Source organism: Leptonychotes weddellii, chromosome 15 (assembly GCF_054177405.1).
Source record: "Leptonychotes weddellii isolate Sample4059 chromosome 15, ASM5417740v2, whole genome shotgun sequence".
In the NCBI taxonomy this organism is placed as follows: Eukaryota; Metazoa; Chordata; class Mammalia; order Carnivora; family Phocidae; genus Leptonychotes; species Leptonychotes weddellii.
Window position 1 is genome coordinate 25,464,574 of NC_138383.1, and position 23,196 is coordinate 25,487,769.

General features: G+C 39.3%; 2 protein-coding genes across 2 annotated transcripts in view; one reads left to right on the forward strand and one right to left on the reverse strand.

Annotated features, from left to right (window-relative positions):
* COX11 (cytochrome c oxidase copper chaperone COX11) overlaps window positions 1–4,427 on the reverse strand; it is an 8,357-nt gene extending 3,930 nt beyond the window's left edge. The window contains exons 1-2 of the mRNA XM_006744653.3: window positions 4,009–4,427; window positions 719–874 (exon numbers count right to left, since the gene is read on the reverse strand). Of these exons, the coding sequence (XP_006744716.1) occupies window positions 719–874; window positions 4,009–4,371 (519 nt within the window). The 5' untranslated portion in view covers window positions 4,372–4,427. The remainder of the gene's footprint in view (window positions 1–718; window positions 875–4,008) is intronic.
* Window positions 4,428–4,467: 40 nt separating this feature from the next.
* The window catches only part of STXBP4 (syntaxin binding protein 4), a 165,353-nt gene continuing 146,624 nt past the window's right edge, over window positions 4,468–23,196 (forward strand). Inside the window, exons 1-4 of the mRNA XM_081805248.1 lie at window positions 4,468–4,532; window positions 16,797–16,868; window positions 17,312–17,433; window positions 21,871–22,003. Coding sequence (XP_081661374.1) covers window positions 17,387–17,433; window positions 21,871–22,003 — 180 coding nt within the window. The 5' untranslated portion in view covers window positions 4,468–4,532; window positions 16,797–16,868; window positions 17,312–17,386. The remainder of the gene's footprint in view (window positions 4,533–16,796; window positions 16,869–17,311; window positions 17,434–21,870; window positions 22,004–23,196) is intronic.

A 23,196-nucleotide genomic window follows, 5' to 3' on the forward strand; every position in this document is an offset into this window, starting at 1 on the left:
AGATGTAGTGAAAAGAAGGGCCATATGCACCCCAATGTTCACAGCAGCAATGTCTGCAACAGCCAAACTGGAAAGAGCTGAGATGCCCTTCAACCAATGAATGGATAAAGAAGATGTGGTCCATATATACAATGGAATATTACTCCGCCATCAAAAGGATGAATACCCAACTTTTACATCAACATGGATGGGACTGGAGGAGACTATGCTAAGTGAAATAAGTAGAGAAAGTCAATTATCATATGGTTTCACTTATTTGTGGAACATAAGGAATAGCACGGAGGACATTAGGAGAAGGAAGGGAAAAATGAAGGGGGGGAAATCGGAGGGAGAGATGAACCATGAGAGACTATGGACTCTGAGAAACAAATTGAGGGTTTTAGAGGGGAGGAGGGTGGGGGGATGGGTTAGCCCGGTGATGGGTTTTAAGGAGGGCACGTACTACATGGAGCACTGGGTATTATACGAAAACAATGAATCATGGATCACTACATTGAAGAAAACTAATGATGTATTTTATGATGACATAACATAATAAAATAAAATTTAAAAAAAAAAGTAGTCTGTGAGAATAAAAGAATTACATTAATGGAGTCTTAGTATTTTGAGATTAAGTTTACATGAGTGTTTCCTAAATTGTGAAACAGTTTAAGTGATGAAAGAAAGTAATTTTTACAATGAAAAAAATAATCTTTTAATAACTACTTTAGTCACTTACATATATTTCTGTTTGCTGCGGTCTAAAGTTCCACTGGAGACTTGCATGCACATCTGCATTAAAGGTGACTTTAATAATTCGATCCTTAACAGGCACCATGTTTTCAATCTGGTCTGATGCATGACCTGCTACTGCTGATCCTCCAAGACCAGTAGTCTAGGTATTAAAGATATTAAGAATATTACAGGATAATATATCAATACTTTCAGGTGATGATTTATTGGATAAAAACAAATTTTAAAAACAATTTAATAATCTAGTAAAAGCCCAGTTTATATACTGTCACTGACCACTTCTTATTGTGTCAATGGCTTGACCACCTTTGGGGTGTCAAGGGCCTATATTTATTAGAATAACTTACATTTTTTCAGTAATCACTTGGTTATTGGACATAGTAAAAAATGAGTCATTTGAGAAAGGACACTCCTTACTGATAATAAACAGCTCAGAATTTTAGCTTAACTTTCCATTAAACATATTTCTACTTATTGCCAGTGTTTCATATATACTATTAGTCATTAATAGAAGTAGAAATTACCCACGACCCTATCATCTCCATGAAGCTAATTCCATTATCCACAGTCCTGTCTGATCCTTTTCCATATCATAACTTTTATAGCATAGATTAGTTTGTAGTTTCACTTCTGTACTCTGCTTTTCTCAAGCATCATAAGTATTTTTCCATGTTGGTAAATGTTTTTTAAACTTTTTTCTGTACTCGTATAGTACAGCTTTTATAAATATAATTGGTTAATCAGAAAAACTGATCCCTTTGGCACATGAATCAATCACAAGACATCAGAGTAATCTGTGTCTGACATTTCTTGCCTATCTTCATTGCCACTAATTATCTCCTTATCATCAGAGATGTTTAAAAAAAATCCTTACTTCCAGGGTCATCATTCTTCTGATCCTTGAGGTTGCCAGAATTCTGGTCTCCAGATAATTAATCTGTTACTATACTAGGAAAAAAATACCAAATTTGAGGCTAGGGGAAGACTCCCAGCAAAATGTAGTATTACTATCTTCCACGTATTACACAAGTCAACTAACTGCACTCAACTGCCATGCAACATTACTGAATTACATTATAAACCTAAAAGCTGCTAGGGGAAGATTTTATCCTTGTTTAATAAGTATATTTTCTGCCCTAAAGAGCTATAATGCTTACGTTTTAAGATATAACTCCGAAGAATTTGAGTCACTTGAATAAAGATTCCTTAATGTATTCTGACAGGCAGTCTTTGAATATAGATTCTTCAAATTTGCAAATTTGATAGAAAACTTAAGAACAGAAAAGGGCAATGAGAATATGTCCTGGGCTCTAGTATAGTTCTGCCACTAACTAGCTCCAAGAACTGAATAAATCTTACTTTTAGGGGGCTACACTTTCCATACTCAAAAAAATGTGAGGTCACTGTATTAAACTGTTTATATAATTCTTATTTTTGGTTCTAAAGTTCTGTGATTCCAAAAGTGAAAGGCTCCTTTCGGAATGTCACTATGTAACATCTAACTTGATTTAAGTTTAGGATTACAAATTACAATTTTTATTATCCTGCCCTGCATTTGCACACACATGCACAAAATACTGTCATTCACTTCAGTGTGAAACAGGGTTTCTCAATTTTGCCACTAATGGCATTTCGGGTTGGATAATTCTTTGGGTTTTTCTGGATTTTTTTTTTTTTTTTTTTGGTGGGGAGAGGGGGAATGTCTGTCCTGTGCAGGGGCATCCCTAGCCTCTACCCACTAGGACATCAGTAGCACTCTCCCTGCTCACCTCCCAGGTTGTGACAACCAAATTTGTCTTCAGACACTGCTAAATACTCCCTGAAGAATAAAACTGACCCCTTCTCCCCTCATGGTTTGCGGAGATTTATACTTGGTAATTTTGGATTCAGTTTTATGATTTAACCAACTGCTAGTCTGGGGATTCCTACTAGGTCCAGACTGCCCTCTGCTGAAAACTAATTCACATTCTATATTCATCCTCCCAAATCAAGCTACTGAATACCCCATAAATGCTAATATTAGGAGACTGAAAAGTCCTTTTGACTTCTGCTGTTTTAGTCATTATGGAAAATAATGGCAAGTTAATCCCCAAAAGGAGAGGAGAAGTTAAGCCAGGCATTAACAGTACTGGCAGTTAACCGGTGATTCCCAAACTTTGCTACACACTGGGATCACCTGAGGAATCTTTAAAAAATTACAAATGCCTGACTCCCACTCGGAGTAATTTAATTGGTTAGGGATGTGACCTGGGTGTCAGGATTTTTCAAAGCTCTCCAGATGTTTCCCCCTCACAACAAAGTTGGGAGAACCACTCTCAAACACTTAGTGAATGAAGTGAATATAGCTCTCACTTATGTTTCTTAAACAAATTCCTGGCCCCTTCCCAGACCTAATCAGAATCTCTGGGGTGAAGGAGCCCTAACATGTTTATTAAAGCAGCTCCACTAGTAAACCTAATGCCTAACCAAAGCAGCAAACTACTACTTATGAATTAAGGAGAATAGATGTGAAATACGTAAAGTCTGCCATTGTTTATGGTTCTCAAATACTAGTCTGCATCAAAATCATCTAGGGGACTTATTAAAACACAGATTGCTGGGCCCCTCCCCCAGAGTTTCTGATTCAATAGCGCTGGAGCTTGACCCAACAACATACACTAGTTCCCAGGTGATGTGCCGGTGGTTCTCCGTGGGACCACGCTTGAAGAACCTCATTAGGGTTTCTGATCTAAAAAGGGCCCTGGGTAAGCAGATTACACTTATGTATTAACAGTGGAGGGAAGCCCCAAACGCCTAACTCATGCCTCTTTCTATGGATTAAAAGTACTCCCGGTTTAAGCCCAATTTACAAGCATACTCCCATTTTTCCAGGGTTAACCTTCGCACATAAACCATACATGGTTCACAGAAGGAATGCACTAATGTAATTTATATTTTAGAAGCGAACACGTGTGTGAGCAGCCAAAGGGTAAGGCAGATTGCTTGAAGAGCAAAGTATAGGCTGCGGACGTTTTCGGTGGTGTAGCTCAGAGATACGGAATTCCACTCTGCAGTGTGGTCGGTATAAGCACGACTGCTATAGGGGCTTGGGTTCTTAGCTTTACCACTAACAACTTCTGGTAAGCTTGGGCAAGTACTTTTTAAAGCCTGTTTCCTCTCTGGTAGCCAACCTCAGACCCTTCAACACGACACGGAGGAGCGATCGCTGTCCAGGGACCTGTCCTGCACCTCCGCCCCTCCTGATGACACCGCCCAGGAGGCAGCACCGGCCCCTACCTGGCAATAAAGCCGATAAAGGGGCACGGCGGCGTAGGACGCCCCCAGCATGCCCACGGCGGCCGCGGCCACGTACGTGAGGACCGTCTTGTTCCGACGCCGCCAGTCTTCCTCCTGGGCGCGTGTGAAAGGGTTCGTGCTCTTCGGCCGCCTTGGCGGCTGCAGGGCCAACTCCCGGCCAGGGTTCGGGCACCTCCATGTCCCAAGCCGCCTCTGCCCCCTTTCAGCACTTCCTGTCCCACTCCTTCCCGGCCTGAGACACGGCCCTACCCTCTCGGCAACCCTGGTCGGGGACCCAGGGTGGCTCCAGCGCCAGCCACAGAAAACAACGCGCCTCCATGCCGGACGCCAGAGCCCCCCCATAGTGCCGGGAGCGAGCTCCCGCCGTCAGGGACGAGGACAGGTCTCGCGAGGCTGGCCAGTCTCGCGACAACTGGGAGGAGCTTGCCGCTGCTCCGGCTACAGGGCTCCTCAGGTGGCGGCGCTTGCAGTCGGGCTACGGAGGCCGGGTTGCCAGATTACGGGTAAGTTCGCGTTTTGCTTCATGACTGTTCCTCCCACTTTGCTTCCCTCCAGTGCCTATTCAAAGTTACTTTTAGGGAAACGCCATGCGCTCCGCGGGATGAAAACACATCATCATTTGAGCTTGTGTCCTGGTCTTCCTAAACCCACTCCACCACCCTTTGTCTCGACCTAGCGGCCCTCAGCCTCCCGCCGCTGCTTACTGCCCTGGACTTGAGCTCAGGGATCACCTCTTCCAGGAAGCCTGCCTGTGTTCACCACAGCGCACAACAACACTCACGCGTCTGCATTTTCTCAGCCGCTGGGAATCGGCTTCCACTTCTCTGATGCCCCTTAACCATTTGTCCAGTTAAAATGACCAGTTCTGGAGCAGAGAGACGTTGTCAAACGAGTTTGTCCAGAGAAGAGTGACCAAGACGTGAAGATGCTTTAAGAAAGGATTGAAAGAAATGGGGATGTTCATCTTGGAAAAGAACCCTGTGGGGGATGTAATACCTTTCTGCGCTTGACCCACAGGACAAAGTAGGACCTGAGGGGATCAGACGGCACAGCCTATTTTGCTGTTATGGAAGGAAACAAACTTCTAGAAAGTATAAAGGAGTGGAGAAAAAAGCCCACATTCTGAGGTTTGGCAGCTCTGGGATCATGCCCGCATCCCACTATCACCTAGTGTCCTTAGGCCAGTTATTTCACCACTGTAAGAAGCGGTGGCCTTATTTGTAAAATGGAAATCATAGTAGTAAATGAGAATATGCTTATAAAGTGATTTTCACTTTGCCTGAGATAGAGTAAAAATTTAGTAATCATTAGGCTCTATTTCTAATGACTGGTGCAGGTATTAGTATCCCCCCTTTAGGGATGAGGAGACTGAAAGCCTGAGACATACATAAATAGCATTTATTTAATAAAAAACATTTGGGGCACCTGGGTGGCTCAGTCCGTTAAACGGCTGCCTTTGGCTCAGGTCATGATCTCAGGGTCCTGGGATCCAGCCCCATGTCCAGCTCTCTGCTCAGCAGGGAGCCTGCTTCTCCTTCTCCCTCTGCCTGCAGATCCCCCTGCTTGTGCTCTCTCTCACTGTCAAATAAAGAAATAATTTTTTAAAAAAAATCCTTAAAAAAATAAAAAACATTGAATTTATTTAATGCGCTTTTGCATGGGCCAGACCTTGTTCAACCTACTGGGGCTACAGCACAGAGAAGGGCAAACACGATCAGTTCTCTTCCGAAGTGTACTTTTTAATGGGGGACTCTGGAGATAATCAAGTAACAGATATATAAATGAGAGAATTTCAGATAACAATCGTACAATGAGACAATAGGAGAGTGTGCTTGAGAACAATAATGAGAAGGGGTAGTGAAGTCTTTCTCTGAAGATGTGCCATTTGAGCCTATTCCTGAATGATGATAGGAACCTACTTGCACAATGACAATTCCAAGCCATGCAGAGGCTCAGAGGCAAGTAAGAGCTAGATAGCATTGAAGAACAAAAATGAGGCCGCTGTGTTCCTAGCATAGTAAGCAGGGAGGAAAGTAGTAGGAAATAAGGTCAAAACAGGTATATTAGGGGTCACATAATACAGAGCCTTTTAAGCCATGTCCAAGGGTTTGGATTTTATTCTAAAAGTAATAGGAAGCTACTACAGAGTTTAGGTAGAAGCATTCAAGTGATATGATCTGATTCACATTTTTTAAAAGACCTTGGTTATGTTGTGCGGAACACATTGAAGGGAGGTGGGCAAAAAATGGAAGTAGAGCAGTTAGGAGGCAACTGAGGTGAGTAATGGTAGTCACCTTGAGTGAGTATGAGTAATTGATTAACTTGTGGTCAGCACCAGAAAATTGCGAAGCCGGTAAGATCCAAGTATCTTCTGACTCTTTCCTACTCTGGCACAAAAACCAAGATGCTATGATTCTACAAATTTATTTGTATTAATGTTTGAAAATCTTTTTCATCTGTATCTACCTTAGTTCTTATACCAGATTGTCAGCTTTTTCAGGACAAGACCTGTCATATATTGAGTTTAACAGCATAGACTCAGACCTCATGCAAATGTTAGTGTCGTTGAAACCAACAATACATGCCCTTAACCATTTTTTTCCTCCAGACACCCCTTCCATGCAGCAACAGATAGCGGTATAAGTGTGTATGTCAGTTTAGTGTCTTTGTCTTGGCATCTATTATTTTGTTTTGTAATTGCAAATGAAACTATTCCTTTCCACGGTATAGTAATCTTGATAGCAGTAAAATGGTGTTAGCTATAATTTTCTTGAGTCTGATATGGTTGTGATATTGCATAAATCATTATGGTAATTAATGCTAAGTAATGAGTTCTACCGTGAATGGAATAGGAGCACCTCAGGGCAAGGTTAGTACAACCCTTTTCTGCAGGTAGAGATGTTGATTACAAACTTAAAATATTAGGGGCTGGACTGACATTTCAGACTTGGCACCTTTAATTTATAATATTCTTTAGCAGTAAGTAATTAAACCTTGTGAACACTTCCTAGTTAGCTATGATCATGTCCAGTTTTACATAATAGGTAAAATTGGTTGTTATACAAGCCATTTTGGGGGGTGGAGGTGAGCAAGATGGGTGAAGGTGGGAAAAAAAGGAAAAATGGGGAAAAAAAAGAAAAAAGAGAAATGATTTGATAGTCACACATTTTCTTTTTTTATATACTTTTAAAGGTTTTATTTATTTATGTGAGAGAGAGTGAGAGAGAAAGCACGAGAGAGGGGGAGGGTCAGAGGGAGAAGCAGATTCCCCGCTAAGCCGGAGCCAGATGCAGACTCCATCCCGGGACTCCAGAATCATGACCTGAGCCAAAAGCAGATGCTTACCGACTGAGCCACCCAAGCGCCCTGATAGTCACACATTTTCTTATCTGATTATTGGTTCTCAGGCTTTCTGAAAACTTAAAGATTATAAAGATGTATCATTTTAAAAATGTGATTTGTGATTTGTAATTACATTTTTTTAGTATTTTTAATGCATAATATAAATTAAGGAAATTGCTACTTAAATCTTAATTTGTTAGTCACTGAGCTGCATTTCTTAGCTATTTGCCTAATAAAACTAGATCCATTTGGCAATGTGAAACATCTAGCAATTATTCCAACAGTACTAACAACTGTTTATTTGGCTACTATATATTTTAATAATCTCCTTATACCTAAAAGAGGAAGAATAATGCATCTCAATAAATAGTAAGAGCAAGTGAATTATAGTTTGAGAATAAGCTGGGTAATCACAGTTTCCAGTGATTGCAGTGACATCATGAAGTTGTCTCAGTAAGTCTTGATATCCTAGTTTCTTATTTCCTGGCAGCTTCCTCTAAGCCACATGTTTAAGGAGTTACTCTATTTAAAAGATCTTTAAAAAGTTTATATATTTTTTATATTCACAGACCAGGTGAAATGAAAGCAGAAATCATTCATCCATACAAGGCATTTTTTAAAAGGAGTATTTATTAAGATCAGGGCCAGCTTTGTGGATAGGTGATCTGTGCAGTCACGTAAGAGCCTGCTTTTAAAAGGGCCCTTTGCCCCAAATAGATGGAATGACATTTTAACATAATTCAGGCTAAAGCCATGTCAGCCTTCCTGGGATAAGCAGAGTTAAAGGCAGAGCCAGAAAACTAGGGAAAATGGAAAAGCAGAGAGCCCAGTCTCAGGAAGTGAAAGGTAAGAGATAAGGCAAAAGGCAAACTCAGGTCTCCTGAGAATAGTCAGGATATATGAAATAACATTAAGCAAAATCCAAGCTCCTCACCCTGGTCCCTAAGACCCTAGGTCAACTCGACCCTGCCTGCTTCTTGAACTTCATCTACTATTTCTCTCTCCCCACATTCACCATGTTCCAGCCACACTTCTTTGTGTCTGAAAACACCCCATATCTATTTTGCTGCCTCAAGACCTTTTCTCTGCCTGGAATACTTTGTCCCTCAGTTTTTATCCTGGCTGACCTGTCGTTTGGATCTCAGCTGGAACACCACTACCCAATCTAAATCAGCCCTCCTCTGTCCAGTCACATTTGTGTATCTGAAATCGTTTGTTTTGTTTCCTTTTTTATTGTTTTTTTCTCTCAACATTAGAACGTAAATGCCCAAAGAGCAGGGACCTTGGCTTGTTCACCATATTATCACAAGCACTCAGCATGGTGCACATGATTGTACTGAGTAAATATTTGGGGGATGAGTGCACCAAGGAAAGCAAACAGAAGGCTGTCTGGTAGTGTAAGGAAATTTCTGAGAGCAGTGAGCTCTTGCTCGGATGAAGATCCCCCATTTGAGAAGATTAGGACTCCTCCTTTCAAGCAGTTTTCCGGTGTTTCCCGCAGGGTTGGTCTGTGTGTTACAGGAGTTCCTATATGTCCACCCCCAGGGCAAATGAGTAGCATTCCTGAACTGCTTAGATTCTTTCTTTTTTTTTTTTTTGCTTAGATTCTTGAAAGAAAAAAGTTCATTAGCAGTAGGAATATTGTCTTTGGGTACAAAATAAAGGAGATAGTAAAATAACCCTTTGATCTTTTATATCTTGATTTTCTAAAACTTTCGTGTTATTTTTAAAAGATCAGTTAAGTCTAGGGGCGCCTGGGTGGCTCAGTCATTAGGCGGCTGCCTTCAGCTCAGGTCATGATCCCAGAGTCCTGGGATTGAGCCCTGCATCAGGCTCCCTGCTCAGCTGGAAGCCTGCTTCTCCCTCTCCCACTCCCCCTGCTTGTGTTCCCTCTCTCGCTGTCTCTTTCTCTGTCAAATAAAATAAATAATAAAATCTTAAAAAAAAAAAAAAAATCAAGTCTAGCCCAGGGAAGGGAGCCATTCCTGATTATATAAACCTAGGATTATTTAAATATACTAATGCTATCTCGAAGAATCTCTGCTGTGATAAGGTATAGGACCTGTTGCCACAGTTACTAAACACTTTGTTTTATCTCTTCAAATATAATGCTGAATCTATAGGTCTAACTTTACAAAAGAAATATTTAATTGTTTTAATATTTTAATAGTAGTGCCAGTTGATCTATAAATAGTAAACATTTCCAACTTGTCCGTCACGGACTCCAAACAGATTCTTTATTAGGTAACCAGCACCATCATTTCCTCCTCCTCTCTTGAAATTACCTTAATGTAAAATTTTACTATCCAACTGCTTTTTCTCCTCCCCTCCAATTCCTTCCAAATGACCTGACTCACGGTTACCCTATCCCATTCATGGACCAGACCGGTCTTAGAGGTGCACGCACATTTTAAAAAGAAAGCCCTCCCCTCAAAAAACATTGAGGGGCTTGTAGTTTAGTAAGCCTGGAATAGAATTTTTTGATTCATAAAACCAAAGAAGAACCTTTAAAGATCACTTTATGAATGATCTTGTCATTCTCGTTCTGCATATGCAGAAACTGAGGAGCAGAGTTGTTCAGTGACTGCTCCAAGTCCCTTGGCTAGCAGACAGCCAGAAATGAAACTCAAACCCGGATAACTTAACTTCTAGACCAGTGCTCTTCCCAGTGCAATGCCCTTGTAAATATAAAACCAGTGGCAAAGAGAATTCCAAAGTGTTTCTTTTTAAACAGGCTAGATAGAGATGGTTAATAAGAGAGGGAATTAACATTAAACACTGTTTGTACTGTGAGGTTCTTTGCTATAAGTCTTATTTCTTTATAAACTATAGCAGGGAAAAAGTGTCTTTTATTTATTACCGCTTACCAATTTGCTTACAAAGGAATAGTTATGAGAAATTAAAGGGTATAGCTAGTTTTCTCTGGTAAATACCAAATCTATGTTATTTTCTCTTTCACCTTGCAAAATTTGCTGACACTTTAGCAAATGGAATAAAAGAAGAAAATGACGTAAAGGGAATATGACATTAAAGGAAACATAATCTGGGGCACCTGGGTGGCTCAGTCGTTAAGCGTCTGCCTTCGGCTCAGGTCATGATCCCAGGGTCCTGGGATCGAGCCCCGCATCGGGCTCCCTGCTCAGCGGGAAGCCTGCTCTCCCTCTCCCACTCCCCGTGCTTGTGTTCCTGCTGTCGCTATCTCTCTCTCTGTCAAATAAATAAATAAAATCTTTAAAAAATAAAAATAAAAATAAAGGAAACATAACCAGAAGGGGCTAGTTTTCTTTCTCTTTTTTTCTTTCTTTCTTTCTTTCTTTCTTTCTTTCTTTCTTTCTTTCTTTCTTTCTTTCTTTCTTTCTTTCTTTTGAGGGGGGGAGAGAGAGAGAGAGATGGGGGGTGGGGGCAGAGGGAGAGAGAGAATCTTAAGCAGGTTCACTACCCAGCTCAGTGATGATGATAATGGTGATGAAGATGAAGGGATTGTTTGGGCTTAGTAGTAAGCCCCCACATCTCTCCTTCTTTGTTGCCACACCTTGTCTTTCTTCCCGTTACTTCTGGTTCATTTGCACTTTAGAAAAACAACAAAATGGCATTAGAGTTCCTTAACTACACAGCTTGTTAAATACTTCTAAGTAAATAATAGATGTTTTAAAGGCATTAAATAAACAACAAAAAGATTAAAATACCTAGGAATTAAATGAGAAATGTGTGAGACCCATATGAAGACAGCTTTGAAACACTACAGAAGGTCACAAAAGAAGACTTGAACAAATGGAAGGACATACTAGTTCTTGGGTAGCAAGACTCAACTGTATAAAGATAGATACCAATACTTTGTCAATTAACTTGTAAATTTAACATGATTCCCCAACAATTGGCATTATATTGTTTTGTAAATAAGATAAAATTTTAAAGTTAATGGGTAAAAATAAACAACCAAAAATAGCCAGGAAAACTTGGTTAACAAAAGAAGTAATGAGAGAGGGTTGGATTTACCAGATGTAAAACATATATTGTAAACCATTATTAAGATAGACTAACCAATGGGCAAGAATAAAAAGCACAGAAGTAGGTCCAAATATTTATGAGATTTGATATATGATAAAGGTCTAATCTCAAATCAGTGGGAAAAGATGGATTGTTTAATAATGTTGTGGAGGCAACTTAGTGATGTTCTTGGGAGAAAATAAGAGTTGGATCTATACCTTATACTATATACTAGGATGGATTCCAAATGGATCAAAGATTTTTAAATGAGACTATAAAAATACTAGAAGAAAATATGAGAGAGTTCTTTATAACTGGAGTGTATAAGGACTTACATTTGACTTAAGGACTTACCATGAAAAATTGATAAATTTAGCCACAGGCCTTTGTATAACAACAATAACAACAAAATCCATAACTAAGAATAAAGGAGGAAAGTGTATTTGCAATTCTTAATGCAAGAAGAGGAGATAGTCTCCCTGGGATGTAAGAACTCCTAGAAACTGGACAGAAAAAAGCTAACCATGTAGAGAAAAATAGGCAAAAGATATAAAACTAAAGTTCACATAAAAGGAGATACTAAAGGGTTCTTAAAATATAAAAACAAATGTTCAGCCTCATCAGACTTAAGATCTTAAGATACTGCTTTTATCAATAAGATTGTCAAAAATCCAATAGTTATGTAATACACCCTATTGGTGAGAGTTTGGAGTATCAGTCACTATTATTGGAGGGATGGTAAATTAGGACAGTTGATGATTGAGGGCAGTTTGGCAGTTTCTATCAAAATATCAAATGTGTATAAATGATGATAACCTATTTTTGTAAATTTGTCATACAGATAAATTTGTGCACATGTGATATGATCTATAGGGTTTCATCACAGCATGTTTATAATAGCAAAAAATGTGAAACAATTTAAGTATCTATCAATAAGGGAATAAATAAATATGGTCCATCCATAAAATGGAATACCATGCAGCTATGGAAAATAAAAAAGAAATAGGGGGGTGCCTGGGTGGCTCAGTCAGTTAAGCATCCAACTCTTGATTTCAACTCAGTTCATGATCTCATGATTGTGCGATCGGGCCCTGCATCGGGCTCCACAGTGAGCATGGAGCCTGCTTAAGATTCTCCTGCTCCCTCTTTATTTATTTATTTTTTATTCATTTATTTTTTTGTGAAGATTTTTTTTATTTATCTATCTGACAGAGAGAGACACAGCGAGAGAGGGAACACAAGCAGGGGGAGTTCTCCCTCTCCCTCTTAAAAACAAAAAAAAGAATTAGGATGCTATATAAAAATATAGAAATAATTCCAGGTTCTATATTAATTAAAAAAAAAAAAAAAACACCCCAGCAGATTGCACAGCCATGCTTATGGTATTCAGGACTACTGTATACACCAGAGGACCTGTTTATATCATGTATATGACCCATACCCTCAGGGATTGTACAGTGCACAGCATGAACAGCTAGATGCTTTGTGCTGGTTGTAACCTACTTTCCCAGTCGAAACAAAAGCAAAGGAGTCAATATTTATTCATATTTGTTTATGCATAAAGGAACTAAAAGTATTCACAAGAAACAAAAATAGTGGGTCCTTAAGTATGTGGAAATGCATATATACATCCATTACATATACCTCATGGGAATGTATTAGCTATTTTTAAAAAACTAAAAAGACATACTAATTCATTCAGTATTGTAATTTCATCAAGTTAATACTTATCTTTTCTGCTGGATGTTTTTATCCCTTTCCTTTTTATTTTCTTAATTTTGGTCTAGTAAAAAGAACTAGTTTTAGAAAAGTATTGAATGCCATCTCTTTGGGAATATAAATTATTAAGTCTGTTATTCAAACATATGCATCACAGGCAGATTTTTTATCTAATGAGATTTCTAATGATATAGAATTAAAACTTTTAATCAAAGTAAAGCTCTAATTTGAGTTTTCTGGAATAGATTTATTGTATAAAACAAGAATTTCCCCCCCCAGTGTTCCACTTTCTCTGTTTTGGCTGACCTCACATTTTCCTCCTTATGAGTCACCAAACTAGAAAAACAATATATTTTCCTTGACTGGGCAGATTTTCTGTAAAAGAATAGAATGTTTCCCTTCTGTGTCATTCATTAATGTGGGGTTTAGTGTGTGTGTGTGTAACATTACAGAACCCCTTTTGGTTGAGGGGCTTGCTAGCTTCTGTAAAGGAAGGAATAGGGAATAAATAAAAGAGGGAAGGGAGAGGCATTTTATGATATTTAAGGTTTAAGGATATGACAGTGAATACCTGGCTAATTAAAAAAAAAAAAAAGCCTGCTGTTTGGATGGATAAAATTAAACCAGTTTCTCTTAGTTTAATCAACAGTATCATCTCCATATAGACAGCCTATTAGTACTGTTAATCTCATCCTGTATTTTCAGAGAATGAAGTTTTTCCACATAAATCAGTTTCCCAGCATGCCATAGTGGAAAAAGGTTGGGTTTGGAGCTCGAGAAAACTGGATTCACATTCCACTTTAAAACTGTTCAGCCATGTGGTCATGGACAAGTCACAGAGCTTCTCCATGATGTGGTTTTCATTTATGTAAATACCTTTCATTTATGTAAATATAAATATGTAATAATACCTGCCTTGTGGGGCTCTTTTGAGGGAGGGTAAGATCCTCTAACATGGTGTCTGGCCACATTGGTGCTTAATGATGATTCCATTCTGGGTTGAGTGGCCTTCCTCCGTGCTCCCCCAGCCCCCCTGTGCACACCACTGTCAGAGCACTTAGAACCTTCCTGATACCTGTTTACTTGACTGTCTTTGGGGACAGACTCTGCTTTTTTTTATATTGTTATGTTAATCCCCATACATTACATCATTAATTTTAGATGAAGTGTTCCATGATTCATTGTTTGTGCATAACACCCAGTGCTCCATGCAGAACGTGCCCTCTTTAATACCCATCACCAGGCTAACCCATCCCCCCACCCCACTCCCCTCTAGAACCCTCAGTTTGTTTCTCAGAGTCCATAGTCTCTCATGGTTCGTCTTCCCACTCCTATTTCCACCTCACCTCCAGCATTCAGGACACTGTCAGGCATGTTAAGTGAATTAAGTAATTTAAACACTTAAATTTCATTGTAGTACTTTAAAATAGAAATATTTTAAAATGCCTTGTTAAGTATGACATTATATGAAATCTGTTGTACAGTTTAGCCACGATATATCCGTTAGACCCGGGTTATGTTTCATCACTTGGGGACTCTGTGTCCAGTTAGGACAGATCACCACTAGATGGGGATCTTACTCACTTTGGCTTCATTTCTCTGATGCTTTTCATCTGCATGCTTCCCCTGTTCCTGTTGCTTGCTACCACAGGGACTGTGAAAGTTGAAGCAGGATTTTAACATTCAGGCCAGTGGAACAACACTATGTCGGGTTCCCAGAAGGTCCATTCAGATTATTTACAGCAGAATCTGTGATTTCTTCCTCATTCAGTGGTTAGAGAAGTGCTGGGATAATTGCCTTGATTTTAGTTCTCTGCCTCAGTTTTGCTCTCCCTAAAACTTTGGCTTTCTGAGTCCTCAGCCTCTCTGGGATTCCTCAAGACAGGTTCCTCCTGCATCTCCTTCCACCTGTTTCTTAGGCCAGAATTTTGCTTTGAATCAGTTACTGGTGTGCTGAGTTATTGATTTCCCCACAGCAACTCAGAGGTATAGCATGCCACCTCTGTTCACCCCAGTACAGCATACACATATTCCCGTTTTCTCTCTGTGTGCTCCAACTCACAAATGTTTAAGAAGTCGAGGCTCCTGCATGGCTCAGTCGGTTAAAGAATCTGACTTGATGGTTAAGCGACTGCCTTCGGCTCAGGTCATGATCCTGGAGTCCCAGGATCGAGTCCCGCATCAGGCTCCCTGCTCGGCAGGGAGTCTGCTTCTCCCTCTGACCCTCCCCCCCTCTCATGTGCTCTCTGTCTCTCTCATTCTCTCTGTCTCAAATAAATAAATAAAATCTTTAAAAAAAAAAAAAAAAAGAATCTGACTTGATTTTGGCTCAGGTCATGCTCTCAGTGTTGTGAGATCGAGCCCCGCATCAGGCTCCGTGCTGGGCATGGCACCTGCTTAAGATTGTCTCTCTCCTTCTCCTTCTTCCGCCCCTCCCCAGCTTGCGTGCACATTCTCTTTCTAAAAAAAGAAAAGAAAAAAAAAATGTTTAGGAAGCCTTGCCCCTAGCTTTCAGCTTCTTCAGTCCTCCTTTATGAGTTATCATTTCACCATCTATTTTTTGTCTTCCAGAAATTTGTCAAACATTTCACCTAATGGCTCTTCTCCCATTTATTCATGAACATTATGAGTTTATACTCTTACAAAGTGGGCTCTTTATGACTTACTCATTCCATAACTGGAAGCCTATACCTCCAACTCCCCTTCACCTATTTTGTCCATACCCTTAGCCCCTTTCCATTCTGGCAACTTTATTTTTTTTTTTTTTAAGATTTTATTTATTTATTTGACAGAGAGAGACACAGCGAGAGAGGGAACACAAGCAGGGGGAGTGGGAGAGGGAGAAGCAGGCTTCCCGCAGAGCAGGGAGCCCGACACGGGGCTCGATCCCAGGACTCTGGGATCATGACCTGAGCCGAAGGCAGACGCTTAACAAATGAGCCACCCAGGCGCACCCCATTCTGGCAACTTTAAATGAAAATCAGATTTTTAAAAAATTTAGCTTTATTAAGGTATGATTTATTTTTTTTTAATTTTATTTATTTATTTGACAGACAGCGAGAGAGGGAACACAAGCAGGGGGAGTGGGAGAGGGAGAAGCAGGCTTCCCGCTGGGCATGGAGCCCCACACAGGGCTCGATCTCACAACTCTGAAATCATGACCTGACCAAAAATCAAGAGTTGGACACTCAACCAACTGAGCCACTCAGGTGCTCCAAGATATAATTGATTTATAACCAACAGTACATATTATTTATAGTGAGAAAATTTGCTAAGTTTTGACATGTATATGCATTTGTAAAACCATCACTACAGTCAAGATAGTTACTGTACCTATGAAGAAATAAGGCTTGGAGTAGCCTAGAAGCTCAAATTGGAATCCAGGTATCTCTGATGTCAAGGTTCATGCTCTAGGCTCTGAAGCCTGAGTGCTAGCTAGAAAAACAACCATTGACTGTTTCTCCTGTTTCTCATTTGTGTGAGGAAAAGCACACAATTTCTGAATTAGCTATTCATTTCTTTAATAAGAGGATTGTGCTAAATGTTCTTAATGTCTTTTAAGTTTCTATACTTTATTCATATTTATTATGCAGAGAGGGTAAAGCTCTATTCAAATACAACTTTTTTACTTCAGTGAAACTGCACCATTCTCTTTAATATTGACAGTGGAGCTGTATGAGACATTAAAATCATATATATATATTTTTTTCATAAGAAAGTATTTAAGAAGTTTGTGGAGTAATATGAATCAAAGTAATGTAAGATCTGCAGGAAGTCCCTCAAGATAGCTGGTAAGATGATAGGAATTTCTTTTTTTTTTCAACAGTGTATTATATAATTATTTTACAGACATTCTGACTATAAACTTTCTAGCCTTGTGATTACAAGAGATATTTGTCACAGTCTTTTATTATTATGTCATTTTTAAGTATATTAATGGTAGAAGCTATAATAGTTACCTGAAGCTTAGCTGTGTTCTTCACCTCTGCCAGAAAATGCAGATTTTATATAGATACAGATAATCATGTGGATGTAGTCCTATAGCTATATCTATCTATCGAACTGTCTTTATATTTCTCAGATTTTATCAGCAATGACTAAAGTGCCATACTTCAAAATATATAAAATACATCTAACATGTCTATGCATGTATGTGATGTTTTTATGCAAAGTTGAAGTCAAATTTGACTACTCTTAAGACATGAACATTTATTTTCTACATCTCCATTCTCAGGAAAAGAAGAATTTCTAGACTCTTCATCAAGATCTTCATTTATCCAGTTAAATCCAAGTCTCCTGTGGTAAAATCATGAATAAAAATACATCTGCTGTGGTATCATCCAGTCTACTTGAAAAGTAATTTTTAAATTAAATTTAAAATGTTTTGAGCTATCATAGTTTGAAATATGTAGAATGTTAATGAACTTTTGATTGAAAATTTTATACAGTTAACTGTGGTCTAAGGTAGCATAATAAGGAAGTTGAGCAATAATTACCTTCCAATGTAAATCAGTGTATGGGATAAATTCTGCATTCTTTTTTATAATTCTTTATAGAAATTGTTTTTTTAAAAATTTGATCTGATTTTTTCAAATATCTAAAATATTTTATGATCCCAGTATAAAAATAATGTAAGATTAATTTTTGCTGAGTAACAAACCACCCAAAATGCCTCCAGAAAACAAGCATTTATTCTTTCTCATGATTTGGTAGGTTGGCTGAGCAGTTCTTCTGGTATGTACCAGAAGTGTAGGATGGCCCCATTCACATGTTCTGGCACCTCATCTAGAAGGGCTGGTTGGCTGTCTCTTTGAACTTGATCTCATTCTTCAGGAGGCTAGCTCAGGCTCTTTCACATGATGGTGGAATGGTTCCCAACAACACACCCAAGTGTTTTTCAAATGTCTGTTTCCCTCACATTTGCTGGTGTACCATTGGTCTGAAGCAATCAGATAGCCAAGTCCAAATTCAACGGGTAGAGATATAGACTTTACATTTTAATGGAAGGAACAGTAAAGTCACATTCCAAAGGGCATGCAGACATGCAAACATGTAACACACATATAACAAGGTATATTCAGAGAAGTCGTTCTTGTCCTTCATTTATTCTGTGACCTCGTTCTTCCTATAGATAACCATTTTTATTTGTGGTTCCTTTTTTTTTTTTTTAAGATTTTATTTATTCATTTGAGACACAGAGATACAGAGAAAGAGAGAGAGAGCATGAGCAGGGGGAGAGGCAGAGGGAGAGGGAAAAGCAGACTCCCTGCTGAGCCAGGAGCCGGATGTGGGGCTCGATCCCAGGACCTTGGGATCATTACCTGAGCCGAAGGCAGACACTTAACCATCTGAGCCACCCAGGCGCCCCTGGTTCCTTTTCAATGCTTCTTTTGTATAAGCAAATACATATAAATATATATATATGTTATATATGTGCATATTAACAGTAAACAAATGCACACCAGCCCTTCAGCTCAGACTCACAGGTCTTCCCTGGAGAAGAGTATCAGGCCAGTTAAATTCAGGATGTCTTTCTCTGACACCTCCTGAGAGTACTGGGAAACTCCAGGCTCCAAGGGGCACAAGCCAGACCCATCTGAGTGGTATGCAAAGAACTCCATGCACAGAACTCTATGCCCTGGTGCTGAACAGTTTGACATTCTGGGACAGCACAGAATTTTGTCCAACTACCTAAGGCAAAATCAAGCCCATGGGAAAGAATCATATGACTGAGGCAAGATGGCCCCAAATATCCTGGCTCCGCCTCCTAGGTTCCACGTGCCAGCATATTCTTAACAAAAAGGTAGCATATTATATATAGTTTTTGATCTTGCCTTTTTTTTTAAACTTAAATTATATCCTGGTGATCACATCAGTCTGTAAATGTCTACCTTGTACCTTGTTACAACTGTGTAAGATTCTATCCTGTGAATGTACCATAGTTTATTCAGCCAGTACCTTATTTTTTTTAAGATTTTATTTATTTATTTGACAGAGAGAGTGAGAGAGCACAAGCAGGGGGGAGTGGCAGAGGGAGAGGAGAAGCAGGCTCCCCACTGAGCAGGGAGCCTGATGCGGGGCTCGATCCCAGAATCTTGGTATCATGACCTGAGCCAAAGGTAGACACTTAACTGACTGAGCCACCCAGGTGCCCTCAGCCAGTACCTTATTGATGGACATCCATTGTTTGCAAGTTTTGGAGATTACAACTTATGCCAAAATGAATAACCTAGTATGCAAGTCATTTTGTATTTTTTACCAGAGTATCTTTGGGATGAATTCCTAGAAATGGTATTTCTGAGTCAGAAGGTAAATTTAGAGATTACCAAATTCTGTCTTTAGGAGTTAAGCCATTTTGCATTCTCATCAACAGTGTACAAGAGTACCTCTTTTCCTGTAGCCTTGTCATCGGAATATATGGTCAGTTTTAAATTTATGTTGATCTGATAGGTGAAAAACAATATCTCTGCCTAGTTTTAACTTGCAGTTCTCTAACTGTGATTAAAGTTGAGCGGCAGAACTATTGTTAATAGCTAAGAAAAGTAAATAATATAAATTCTTAGGGGGGTTTTAAAATAAGGTCCTAGGAAGTAAATGCTGTGTGAAATACAGATATTCTGTTGGTATTAGAAAAGGAGGGGGGGCGCCTGGGTGGCTCAGTCATTCAGCGTCTGCCTTCGGCTCAGGTCATGATCCCAGGGTCCGGGGATCGAGCCCCACATCGGGCTCCTTGCTCAGCGGGGAGTCTGCTTCTCCCTCTCCCTCTGCCTGCCACTCTGCCTACCTGTGCTCTCTCTCTCTCTGTCAAATAAAAAAAAAGAAAAGAAAAGAAAAGGAGGGATCCTTTACTGAAACAATAATACTTGGTGGAGATTATATGCTGTCCCCATTGAAGGAAACTCGCATTTAGAGGGTTTAAGAGGTTATGGGAGGTACCTAATGAGGTACCTTCATTCCCTCTCCCCTTCCACTCTCTTATTTCTAGGCTTCACTCCTTTATGCCCTTACAGCTTAATATTCCATCAAGAGTGGGCTGAGCTTCTGAAATCTCTAACTGTGAAACATTGTGGACCCAGTCCCGACTGCCTCTTTTCCTAGCTAATTGACTGTTGCCCTAGTAACCAGATAGGCCATCCAACACCAGAGCCTAATTCAGTACAATGCAACCTTGGAGGCTGTCCTATATAGAAAGCAAAATATTCAGAAGCAGGGAGGTGTTTTTTTTTATATTTTAATTTCTTTCATTCTATTTTTTTATGATTTAACTTTTGAATACACATTTTCTTAAAGATAGAGTTAGAATTTCCATAGCAGAACTAAGAAAGTTTTTTCTGAAAGCTATAATCATATGTAAGATATGAGGCAACTCTTTTTTTTTAAGATTTTTTTTTTTTTTTTTTTTGACAGAGAGACAGAGAGCACAAGTAGGCAGAGCGGCAGGCAGAGGGAGAGGGAGAAGCAGGCTCTCGCTGAGCAGGGAGCCTGACGCAGGGCTTGATCCCAGGACTGTGGGATCATGGCCTGAGCTGAAGGCAGCTGCTTAACTGACTGAGCCACCCAGGCACCCCGAGGCAACTCTTTTTTAATAGCAGTTTCAGTTTTTTGATATGTTTGAAGATAGCTGAAAGTCCTATAATTCAAAAGTGGCCTTAATACAGCAACCAAGCAGATCTTACACCACATTTTGCCTCTGGAGTAAGACAAACTGGGTTTCCATTGCTGTTCTCCAGCTTCATAACCTTAGACCACCAAGTTAACCTTCCCAGATTTTGGTGATTTTAGAAAAATGAGGGTAATAATCTTAGGAGTTGTATAAATACTAAGTTGAATGGCATAATGTATATATATTGCTTAGCACAGTACCCAGTACATCACAGGAAAGCAGTCTAAGCCTTATTTCAAACTGTGTTCAAGCTCTCTCAGACCAGTAAAAGTCTCCTCTCTAACTGGAGTGTTCAGAAACATAACTTGGGGGTATATCTTTTGCAGAATTCTTTTCACAGTTCCTTCTTTTCTAATGGCATTGCTCTTACATCTGATGGAAATTATGGATGGAGCACATGCTTTCTATCAGAAAATACTCTTCCTAAGTTAAAAAGATAAACTTTTCTTTTTGAGATTCAAGCGGAGGTCGTATTTATTTTGCTGTAAATGGCCGCAGACATGTCTTTTAAAAAGTTGCTTACCGGGCGCCTGGGTGGCTCAGTTGGTTAAGCGACTGCCTTCGGCTCAGGTCATGATCCTGGAGTCCCAGGATCGAGTCCCGCATCGGGCTCCCTGCTCGGCAGGGAGTCTGCTTCTCCCTCTGACTCTCCCCCCTCTCTCATGCTCTCTCTCTCTCATTCTCTCAAATAAATAAATAAATAAAATCTTTAAAAAAAAAAAAAAAGTTGCTTACCTAACTCACTAAAATCTTTAATTTTGGAATCCCTCAGTGTAGTCTAAAAGTCAGCTAAAGACACATCTCTTCAGTTACCTTTAATACTTCTTTACATTTATTTAAATCCTATGTTGGAAGGTATTTTTCTTTGTTCTGCTCCAAAGAAATAAACATTATTGCTGTGATTTCTTCTATGGTTTGATTGTTTTTATAAAAAAAATAAATAAATAATAGAGGTAACAGAATCCATTTGATTGCTTTTCTATCACCATACTTTTCTAAATGTCGTTGCTAGTATATACTGAATATTTCGGGGTATCTAGATCTAAGAATTTGATTTAGCAAGTAGTTTAAAGAGAAAGTAGGCACAGATCTCTAGGCTAACCTGTGAATGCTAATTTACTTTATCTTAGGGATCCTGCCTTTCAGATGATTACAGTTACCAAGGAAACAGGCCTTGGTCTGAAGATCCTAGGAGGAATTAACCGGAATGAGGGTCCCTTGGTATATATTCAGGAAATCATTCCTGGAGGAGACTGTTATAAGGTAAAAATGGAAAAAATAAAATAAAATAACACTTCACAAAAAAACCCCAACCACCAGTGGTGAGGTTTGTTTTCCTACTACATCACTAAATTTTTAGTATTAACTGAACGCCACTGTGACCATTTCTCAGTGAAAGATCCTACAAGAACTAGAAGATAGGCCTTTACCTTCAAGGAGCTTTAACCTAATAAATGAGTAGGAAATAAATAGAAAAAGAACAGATTTCAGACTCTTAACTAAAGGTCATATATATATATTTTTTTTTTTTGAAGGAAATGTTTTTTGTTTGTTTTTGTTTTTTAAATTCAAGAAAGAGCAGGGAGAGGGGCAGAGGGAGAGGGACAAGCAGACACTGCACTGAGCACAGAGCCCAATGCAGGGCTCCATTTCAGGACCCTGAGATCATTACCTGAGCTCAAACCAAGCTTCAGACGCTCAACTGACTGAGCCACCCAGGTGCCCCAAGGTTATATATTTGTGCTATTTAACTCTTATTCGAAATCTGGTGAGGGAAATTGTATTTGAAGACATGTTATCTCTCTACTGCTCTGAGAGTTTGGATTAAGTCGGACCATTTAAACTTGAACTACATTCATTTAGCCTCTCCTAAGTGCAAAACCAACAAGCAAACTTAGCATATAAAATCTGCTCATTTCTGAATTTGTAATAATTCTTGTTGAGTTTGTTAATTATATCACTCATTAGCTGCCCACGTGAGAAATTAGATTTAGAATTAAGACCAGAACTTTTTTTTTTTTTTTTAGGGATTAGAAAGCCTTACTCTCCTCTTTGCTGTAAGAAATATGTAAATCATGATTTCGTTTTTGCTCTGGTTGTTAGGAAGCTCAGATCCAAATTTTTTTTTTTTTCAACACTGAGCAGGATTTATTAAACACCCACTTGTACATAATACCAGTCTAAATTTTGTACACTTACATTATTTTTGCATTCTTGAAAATTTCCCTTCAAAATTTATAGATTTCTAATTCATTTCTTTTTTTTTTATTCTTATGTTAATCCCCATACATTACATCATTAGTTTTAGATGAAGTGTTCCATGATTCATTGTTTGTGCATAACACCCAGTGCTCCATGCAGAACATGCCCTCCTCAATACCCACCACCAGGCTAACCCATCCCCCCACCCCCCTCCCCTCTAGAACCCTGTTTGTTTTTCAGAGTCCATCGTCTCT